Source organism: Bison bison, unplaced genomic scaffold, assembly GCF_000754665.1.
Source record: "Bison bison bison isolate TAMUID 2011002044 unplaced genomic scaffold, Bison_UMD1.0 scf7180017864079, whole genome shotgun sequence".
NCBI lineage: Eukaryota > Metazoa > Chordata > Mammalia > Artiodactyla > Bovidae > Bison > Bison bison.
The window spans coordinates 1,072,302-1,082,583 of NW_011494651.1; the positions used below are offsets into that span (position 1 = coordinate 1,072,302).

At 50.6% G+C, this 10,282-nt stretch overlaps 1 protein-coding gene across 8 annotated transcripts in view; it reads left to right on the forward strand.

Moving 5' to 3' along the window:
- The window catches only part of FAM118A (family with sequence similarity 118, member A), a 26,424-nt gene that overhangs the window by 3,721 nt on the left and 12,421 nt on the right, over positions 1-10,282 (forward strand). For 5 of the 8 annotated variants that reach the window (XR_825081.1, XR_825080.1, XM_010837609.1 and 2 more), the window contains exons 2-3: positions 9,144-9,256; positions 10,021-10,276. Coding sequence is in view for 6 of the 8 variants with exons in the window: in XM_010837609.1 (XP_010835911.1) it covers positions 9,210-9,256; positions 10,021-10,276 (303 nt within the window). In the remaining 2 variants the exon portion in view is untranslated. Of the gene's footprint in view, positions 1-5,677; positions 6,307-9,143; positions 9,257-10,020; positions 10,277-10,282 lie in introns of those variants that run through there. The other 3 variants (XM_010837605.1, XM_010837607.1, XM_010837606.1) reach the window with 3 other exon arrangements.

A 10,282-nucleotide genomic window follows, 5' to 3' on the forward strand; every position in this document is an offset into this window, starting at 1 on the left:
CACCGTATTCCTAGACTGCCGTCCCCACCCTCCACCACCTGCCCTTGAGGTTCAGTTCCTTTTGGCACCCTGTCCACGCAGATCTGGAGTCTGGGCTTCTCAAACCTGCGGTCTGTGGACCCATCGGGCATCTGTGAAAGAGTTCCCGGGTTTTTGTAATTCTTAATGTAAAAGAAGTAGAGGTGTATAATGAGTCATCCGATGACCCTTTGTGGCCCGGCAGGGGCTGTAGCGCTTGCACTGTGTTGACTGTTGCACTGAGGCCAAAGCAGGACAGTGTTTAACTTTTAATGCTCTTTGCCGAGGCTCATATGGCCCCACAGAAGCACCTAGAGAACAGATGTGTTGTGGAGGGAGGCAGAGCTAAGTAGGTGAGGGGCTTGGGGTGGATCAAGATAAAGGTGGTGGTGGTTTAGTTGCTAAGTCGATTCTGACTCTTGGCAGCCCCCTGGACTAGCCCACCAGGCTCCTCTGTCTGTAGGATTTCCCAGGCAAGAGTAACCTGAGTGGGTGGCATTCCCTTCTCCAGGGGATTTTCCCCACCCAGGGGTCGAGCCTGAGTCTATTGCTTGGCCGGTGGGTTCTTTGCCACTGTGCCCCCAGGGAAGCCTCTGACTGGAGGAATAAGACCTTAATGAACAAGGTCCTCAAGCAGTTAGAATCTGAAGTGGGAAGAGTCCAGCTTTGTTTCCTGAGGCCCCATGCCCTTGGCCCTTTCCTGAATTACTGCTTTCACTGTCCCCCTGAGTGCGTTGTAGACCAGCTCAAAGCTGAAGGAAAGTGGGCGTTGATCAGTGCAAAAGGAGTGAGGGAGGTGTTTGGAGTAGGGGAGACCAGAATGGAGGAAATTGGGAAGCTTAGAGTGCGATGGGGAGGGGCAGGAAAGAGGTGGGCCAAGGGGGTCAGGACCAAAGCAGGAGGATCTGGGGCTTCCCCGGTGGCTCAGTGGTAAATCTGCCTGCAAGGCAGGAGACCCGGCTTCAGTCCTTTGGTCAGGAGGATCCCCTGGAGAAGGGAATGGCAACCAACTCCAGTGTTCTTGCCTGCAGAATTCCTTGGACAGAGGAGCCTGGCAGGCTGCAGTCCATGGGGTCACAGTCACACATGATTGAGGCAACTCAGCACAGCAGAGAGGATTTGGTACTGGAAAGGAGTAGGGAGCCATCGAGGAGTTTGAGGAGCAGAGTGAAGATAGATTTTGTGTTTTTGAACAGTCGCTGGGTCTGGTGCCGGAGAATTGGTTGGAGGGAGCAAGACCACGGGAAAGGTGGGAGGTGACCTGGACCAGGGTGTTGCCGGCGAGGACCTCACGCATGGCTGGCTTCATCAGGTCTAGACCCAAAGACCGGTCCTGCTCTTTGCCGTTTCAGCCCCCAGTTTTCTGCCTGGGGACTGGCGTTGGAAACTTGTTAGTCTTTTTAGAGGAGGTTTGGTCCTTCTGCCTATAGGTCACCTAGGACTTCATCAGGGTGACTGTCTGTTTGTTAGGGTGAGTCCAGCCTCCACGCAGGAGATGGACATGGGGCACAGTGGATGGGGGGGCAGGGAGGAGAGGCTGGGTCTCAGGAATGGAACCAGATTGCGGATTTGGTTTATTAGCTGGGCTTGGGGGTCCTGAGAGTTCAGATGTGTTGTGTCAGAAATGTCACTTTGGAAACTGGGACTGGAGGGGTTGAAACCGGAAGCAGGGTAGCTGTCAGAAGTCTAGACAAGTTGAGAGGACCGCAAGGTGTGGCAGAGAGTGTGGATTAGAGAGCGATTTAAAAGAGAAAGGCACATGACTTTTGTTTGTGGAGGTCTGGACTTGCGTGAGGGGCAGGGAGACTCTCCCAGTATGATAATAGAAGTCTCTGTGATGATAAAGATGTTCTGTGTTCGTGCCCTCCAGTAAACTCGACACATGGAGTTGCGTGGAGTTTAAGAACTTAAAATGAGACTAGTGTCACTGAGGAACTGAATTTAACTGTTATTTAATTTTAATTGAAAAAACCCAGGAAGAATACCCACTGCCTGCATGGGGTGTAGGGGAATCACACTGTCGTAGGCTTTGCTAGTTTAAATGTTAGCTTTTTTCATGTTCCAGCAACCCTGAGATATAAGATAAAGGAAATACACAGCTCAGAGGGGCGGAGTAACTGACCCCTATTTGAAGTCGTTCAGCCGGTACACTCAGTTGTCAGGACTGGACTCTGCGTGCTGGATCCTACTTCCTCCCGCAAAGAGCCTCAAGGTCTCTTTCCCTGGAGAGTGAAGTCCTCTCCAGAGGTGGCTTTGTTTCCTGGCTGAGCCCTCCTTATCTGTCTCTGCTAAAGTTAACACAGACAATTGCGTGATAAGCCACAGGCAGGGACCCAACAGAACTCTTGTGAGCTGGTTGTTTTCCCTGAGGCCCCTTCTTGCTGCCTCTCAATTTTCCTGATGGTGGCTGTTTCCTTCAGCATTCCTGGAGAATGAATGGAGCAAGGAAACAGGTGAACCTGTAGACCAGCCACGCTGTGTGGTTTGAAATTTGTAAAGTGGCAATGTTTGTTGTTCAGTCGTGTCCAACTCTTTGCAGCCCGCCAGGCTCCTCTGTCCATGGGAGTCTCCAGGCAAGAACACTGGAGTGGGTTGCCATTTCCTTCTCTGGAGGATCTTCCTGACCCAGGGATCCGACTAGAATCTCCTGCATTACAGGCAGATTTCTTTACCATCTGAGCCACCAAGGAAGCCCTGATATTTGTAAAGGTTTGATGGTAAAAAGAGCTACAGATTAGTGCCTTATATGAACTTCTGGGGGTCACAGTGGACCAGGTGGAGCCTGGGATAGTGGCAGGATTATGGGGCTTGGGCCAGGAGTGAGTATAGCTTGTCCCCTGACTTCCGGGGGGACCTTTACCAAGACACTGTCTCTCAGTCTCAATTTTCACATTTGTAAAGTAGGGTATTTGACATCCCAGAACCTTTAAGACTCCTCCAGCTCTGCAGTTCTATAATTTTAGATATCACTGGAGGTTTACTTTCTATTAATAGAACATCTTTTATCCCTCTTGGGATGGGTAAATGCTGGTGGTTCAGCACGCCTTTAGCCTCTGTACCGGTACGTTTTTACCATTATTGGCTGATTATTGAGTAACATATCTCTTTGAGTTGTACAGCGTGTCATATCCGATGGACAGACTGTTGGCGAACACTTCAGCTGTTGGCAGCTAGTGTTTTCCTAGTAAAAGGGCAGGTGTATTTGTTTGCCGTCTGAGCTGCACTGATGTTTGGAGAAAGCTGGGACGACTGCATTTATCCTGGTGGTTGGCCTCTTGAAAGGATTTACCGTCAGCCTTGGCCAGGTGAGAGGTAATAAGAGCCACGTCACAGGGTCATGGGGAGCTTTGAATGAGATCGTGCTTGTAAGCGCTTAGTGTTTGCCCTCAGATCTAACAGGTGTAGAAGGTGTCAATAATTAGTGCTGCTTTTTGAACTAAACGGTGACCTGTACATTTTTCGTTAGCGGTGGGTTTTGTTGTTTTCTTGGTTTGAGCAGATGAGCCCAGGCTACTCTGGAGTTGCTTTCAAGAAGCAAACGGACACGTTTCAATCACTACAGAATAAGAATTTTTTTTCCGCTGCAGTTTATGTCGACTGAATAAAAAGCGTTTGGTTAAGTAGCGTGTTTTCAAATTGAGGTTTTGTATTTCCTGAAACTTGGGGGAAAAACAGCTCATCCTGGAGACCTCTCACTAGAAATGGCTAGGTCAAGCGGTCAAGTTTCACCAGAGTCCAGGTTAGATGAGTATGTAGTTGTGGGGAAGTAGTGTTAAAGTGAAAGCCTGCTGATGTGAGGGAGAGAAGCTGGCTGCCCGTGTGGCGACAGTGGTAGATAAACGTCTTCAGGTTAAGTGCCTTTCGGGTCCTTGGCTCGCTTAAAATCTTCAGGAGAAGCCAGTCAGTGATGGGGATGATGGCATTCCCTTTCGACAGGTTTGGAAACAGGTTCAGAGAGGGTGGTGCTTCTGGTCTCCAGACCCTGTTTTCTCCACTGTGGCCCTGGGCGTTGTGGTTTCAGGGCAGGCCTCTCCTTTGCGGTTCTGGAAGCTTGGTTTCTGTCCTTTTGCAGCTCGTTTTCAGCTCAGGTGAACCTAATTAGGCCAATCAAACTCGCCAGGAATAACCTGTCAGGCAGATTCCAGATAATCCATTAGTACTTGAAAACTTCCTCTTGTTGCCCAGTGACTTCTGCTTCTGTGGCCCCCTCCCAGGTCAGCTGGGGGAACCAGATTGCTGCGAAAAAGGCAGTCTGTGGGAGTCACATTAGACTGAAGGGCCTGGGGATGCTAACAGCCAGGTGAGGCAGGTGGTCTGCCAGCTGCTGACAGGAAGGGCTTGCTTGGTGGCTGGAGGCCTGCAGACCCGCCTGGGTGTAGTCACCGGGTTTTGCCTCCTGTAAGGACATTCCAGTCTTTAGGAACCACACAGGGCCTCAGCTGTCATTTCCAGGTCTCCTGTCCCCTGAGGGCAGCAGGCGTCGAAGTCACTCCTCAGCGTGGGTTCCTTGGATAACAGGAGCAAGCGGGGATGTTGAGCGTAAGAGCTTGCTGCGCTGCCTGTTCAGGCCTTCATCTGAATCAAGTTGTTAGTAGTCAAAGAGGCGTGACTTTTTCCCACAAATTCTGGGGGCATCTTATTCCATCGCCCTATGGATTGGGAACAAGAGTTGAAAGCCAACATTTAGAGATTTTCATGAATATTTGCGATGTTCCGTCCCTTGCTGCGTAAGAGGAATGTATTCTGAGTACATGTTTACCACATGCCCGCTTATCTCCGCTCCTTTATACTGCTCAAGAGCCATGTGATAATTCATTTATAGAAAGAAATTGACTTTTGCTAAGGATATTTTTCAGGATCCCACAGATTTGAAACTTCTGTTACATGGTTTGCACTTGAGCGAAGGTGTAATTTGTCATAGAAAGTGATTTTAAGTTTTTTATTATGCTACTTGTAATAAAGGGCTTCCCTGGGGGCTCAGTGGTAAAGAATCTGCCTGCCAGTGTAGGAGACACAGTTCTGTCCCTGGGTCAGGAAGATCCCCTGGAGAATGGAATGGCAACCCACCCCACTATTCGTGGCTGGAGAATCCCATAGATAGAAGAGCCTGGTGGGCTGCAGTCCATGGGGTCCCAGAGTCGGACACGACTGATCAACTAAAACAACAACTTGTAATAAAATACTGTTCTTGACAAGCATTTTCTCCCTCCCCCTCAAAACTGTGACTCGTTCACTCACTGATTCATGCTTTTTTTTCGTTTCTCTCTTTATCTTGGTACTCTTGTCTTCTGCCCGTCCCTCTCCTCTTTCTGGCGATGTATGGAGTGGGGTGTGCGGGAATGAGTGTTTGAGGGCTCAGCCCCTGGGCCAGGTTCAGCTGGACTCTGGCTGGCCCAGCTGGTGGTGCTCTCCACTGGTAGCTGTCCTGGAGGCTAGACCGGGTTGCACGAGGCTGAGTTCCACTCCAGGAGAGCAGGCTCCGGCGTCAGTGTGCTTGTCACATACCTGCTTGCTTGTTTGCCGACATCCCGTCGGCCAAAGAAGTCATATGACCAACCTGGCGTCAGTGCGAGGGGCTGACTGTACCAGGGCCAGGGGACCGGGGGCGCAGTGAGGCGAGGGTTAACCCTCCGGCACGTGGAGTTAGGGGCTGGGAAGCGGGGTTTGCTCTGCTAGCTCTAAGGAACTGGTGTGGTGTGTGTAGTTTGTTGCGTTTTGCGTTAGACTCAGATGATCATTTATTTAGGGTGGAACATAGGCATTCAACGAGTAAGGCAGTCTCTGACTACTCTGAAGTTCATTCATAAAATGCTCGTAATCTCAAATTTAAGCAGAAAATATCCTATTCAAAATTCTATTCATGACTTTGGCTAAAAAGGACAGGAACTGCTTATACAGATCTGTGTTGGGGCCAGATTTTGCTCTCAGAAAATGCTGTTAGGTCCTTGTAAAAAGGAGTGGGTTGCTGTGATGACTGGGCTTTGGGCCTGCAAACTGCGGTGACGACACGGTCACCAGGGGAACCGAGAGACGCGGCTTCTGAAAGGTCTCGGAGGCTTTTGTTACTGTCGTCGCCTGGAAGCTGATGGGTTTAGAGAATGGTGCTGGGGTTGGGGGTGGAGTGCCAGAGGCTCGCCGTCCTGTGGAGACTTCTAGGATCCGGGTACTCAGTGCTGCAGAGATCTCCTGCTTGGCCCTGGGTTTAGAAACAAGGCGAGACTGGGGTACTTTCTAGTCACTGTGGGGTTTGGCTCTGATAATCCTGCTGCTGAAAGAACAGGAAATGAGGTAATGTCTTTAAACATGCAGTGTTACAATGAACTGTGAATGTCTAAATATGGGCAGCTATGCAGTTCATCACTGCATAGTTATTGTGTTGAGATTTAATGTGATCGGGTACTTCCTGTGTTAGTGGGTGTGATCCTTAAAGGTAGCCGTCAGCGTTCGTGTCTGGAGGCTCATCTGCCTGGACGTGCTGGGGAGCTGGTTCCAGGCCTGCATCACCTCCTCCTCTAGGAGGAGGGCGAGGTCTGAGCACCTAAGCCAGCAGCCGGCCACCCAGGAGCACCAGCCCTCGCCTGTTACAGAAGCACTCAGTGCCCGCAGCGATGGTTTGTTCTCTAGGAAAACTTGGAAATCACTTCATTTTGGAGTTAAATCCAGTCCACAAAAGTGTAATTTGTTCACACTCTTTTGCAGAAGTGTACGTGTAGTATTTAGGTTTTCAGTTTGTACCTATGAGCATACATATAAAGGAGCATCAAAAGCAGCTGAACAATAATCGAAAGAATGAGAGAGATTTCTAAAGCTCTTCACAGTGGCGAGAGTTTAGGGGATGTGACTTCTGCAGTCTGGGTACTGTCTAGAATATTAGACAATATTCTAAACTGTCGTGTAGAGCAGGGTGAGATAAAAGACTCCATCCCAGGTGGCGAAGTGGCGTAGGTTCATCAGCCGGTGAGGGTCTCATATTGACTCCTCTCATAGGATGGAGCGGAAAGGACCCTGAGCTCCCTCCTGAGGGAGGAGGTTGGAAAGCCTTTGCGGTGCCCGAGCTCTCTGACTCGAGTTTAAGTCCAGAGTACTTTTCCTCTGAGAGGTTCCCGAGCTTGCAGAACTTGGTCTGTTAGCAACGTTTCCTGTTGTGTAGCTGTTTACACTGAGGATTGGTGAAGAGCTAGGCCAGTCACTGAAATCGCCAGGCTGGGGCCCAAGGTCACCTATACTTGGGATTATCAGGCACAGTAGGAAAGCTCAGTATTTCTCCTTTCCTGAGAAAATATCTAGTGGCGAAAACAAAAACGGACCGAGCTGACCTCCGACGACTCGGGAGGAGTTAGGGCCCAGCAGCGCCCGGGCACGGGGGCGGGTGCCAGGGGGCAGTGCTGAGCTCGCCGGCAGGCCCGCCCCAGCATCTGGGGAAGGCCCCTGGCGCCCTCTCCCCCGGGGGCTGGGGGGTCGGGGGGGGGGGGGGGGGGAGGGATGCCCACGAGGACCCGTACACAGGCCTCGTGTCCATTTCAGGGGAGTATTCTTATGATCCTCTTTAAAGTCTAACGATGCTCCTAGACTAGTTAAGCCTTGTTTCCTTGAAAATCATTTTCAGTGACCCAGTTCTGAATGAGGAGGGAGGAGAAAAGATTACACATGTGGAAAGGTGGTTTTCGGTTAGTGCTAGTTGGGCTTTGCCCAGCAGGCGCTTAGGCGTTCTGCTGACCACTTTTCTGGAGAGCATTTTGGCAGCATGTGCTGAGATATTTTACAGGGTTCATAGGCTGCAGCTCAGCAATTCTGCTTGTCAGAAATCTCTCCTAAATAAATCATTTCAAAGTAGATAAAAGCTTTGTGTGCAAAGGTGGTTGTCATAGAGCTCCAGTGATGTCCTGCCTTGGCGGGGAACTGGGAGGGGGGGTGGTGGATGAAGTGCCTGATGGCCTCGCAGTAGGATAGAAATTCACGCATGTTGCTGTAACACTTGTATTTATGAACAGTTTTTTTTTCTTATTTTTTTCCCTTTAGTTTTTTCTCTTTATGAATAGTTTTGAGTAACATAAAGAAATGCTTTTATTAAAATGCATGAAAAAGTAAGATATGACCTATGGTCTCGAACGATCTAAACATGTTAAAGTAAAAAATCTAGAGGGAACTATACAAATGCTAACAGTCAGTGCTTGTAGGTAGTAGCATTATGGGTGTTTTAATCTTTATTTTTCTGTGTATTTCCTTCTTTACAGTAAATATTAGGTATAGAATTGGTGGAGGCAATATGATTCTGGAAAGGTGGTAGAATACGGAGATTGGCAATAGAGACCTAGCTGGTTTGAGAGTCCTGTTTTATGTAAATTAAGAGTTGACCTTGGACTCAGACTATTCCTTTGGACTGGGTTTCAGTGTGTCCAGGCGGAGACCTGGTGTCTTGGAAGACTTGTTGGCGTGTCCTGGAATGTCTCAGTAAACCTCTCGGTGCCTCCGAGAGCGAGGGTCATCCTGGGGACCTGTGTGGCTTGCTTTGTTGTCCTCTGGCGTGTCTTCCCTCCTGTGATAAGCCCCTGGTGTCCGTGTCCCCAGAAGTGGTCCTGGAGCAGAGTGGTGAAGGAACAATGCAAAGCCCCGGCCCTTGGCCGTTGCGCCGCCTCCTTCTCCTGCGCTCCCTTTCCTGTCTTCTCCCTCCAGAGTTGAGCTTCGGGGCGCCTGGCCTCATAAGTCACAGGATTAGGAGTGGGGGCTTAGGAACCGTTTTGGATTGTGTTTTTGTATGTGATGCTGCTGCTGCTGCTAAGTCGCTTCAGTCCTGTCCGACTCTGTGCGACCCCATAGACGGCAGCCTGCCAGGCTCCTCCATCCCTGGGATTCTCCAGGCAAGAACACTGGAGTGGGTTGCAATTTCCTTCTCCAGTGCATGAAAGTGAAAAGTGAAAGTGAAGTCGCTCAGTTGTGTCCGACTCCTAGCAACCCCATGGACTGTAGCCTACCAGGCTCCTCCATCCATGGGATTTTCCAGGCAAGAGTACTGGAGTGGGGTGCCATTGCCTTCTCCAATTTTGTATGTGATGGTTTTCAGTAATTCTGATTTAGAGAGAGCTCTGGGACCTTTGATTTTAATTCCAGCCTCATCTCTCTTCCAGGGTACTGATGAAAGGACTTTCATCTGGGAAGTAGAAGTTGCCTCTGAATCTCTTTAGGACTCACAGATGGATTCAGTGGAAAAGACAACAAATAGAAGTGAACAAAAATCAAGGTAAATGACGTCGACTGCACCTTCACACCGGTGTACAGCCCCCACCGCAAATCTCCTCGTGTGTTACTTAGTACTTAGCGGCTTACCGCGGGGGCCAGTAACACTGGGTTGGGAGATGGCCTCAGGGGCCTTTGCGTCAATGTAAGAAGCGTCCCAGGAGACAGCTCTCCTCCTGCCCGAGGGGCCGCTGTCACCTGGCTGCCGCACCAAGCAGCAGGGCATCAGAGGCTCACCTCTAGGCTGGAGGTGTCGTGCTTTGCAGGAAAGAAATCTCTGACGATAAATGGGCAGGTGGTGCCTCCGTGAAGTAACGCAGGAGGAAGTGCTTGCTGGGGAGTGGGTCGTGGAGGACCTGCATTTTGCCAGGGATTTTCTTTCCTGTCCCTGTAACCAGGGATCGTTTATCATCACAGTTTGTATTTACAAGCTCTTGGCAGTCTTAAAGGAATTTAAATTGCTGAGCTTCTTTGTTTACACACACGCATCACTCTCATCAACATCCCGGGGACTCGAGATGGACAAGACAGTCCCCACGTCCCTCACGGAATGAGGATGGAGCCAGGGAGAGGGACGCACAGAAAGGGAGATGAACATGAAGAGCAGCGCACAGGCTCGTCCTGTGGTTAGTGTGGCGGCGCAAGGCGTGTGTCCAGCGCGGGCTATGTTGGACCCGCCCCCTCACGGATGCTCGTGGGCTCCAGTGTCGCCCTTGCGGTAGCTGTGCTCCCTGCTGGCTTTCATTCTTCCCCTCCCTTGTTTTTAAGCAGAAAGTTTTTAAAAAGCCTCATCCGGAAACAGCCCCAGGAGCTGCTCCTGGTCATTGGGACTGGCGTCAGCGCGGCAGTTGCCCCGGGGATCCCTGCCCTGTGTTCCTGGAGGAGCTGCATCGAGGCCGTGATCGAGGCCGCCGAGCAGCTGGAGGTGCTGCACCCCGGAGACGTGGCCGAGTTCCGCAGAAAGGTGACCAAGGACGGGGACCTGCTGGTGGTCGCCCATGACCTCATCCGGAAGATGTCCCCGGTAAGT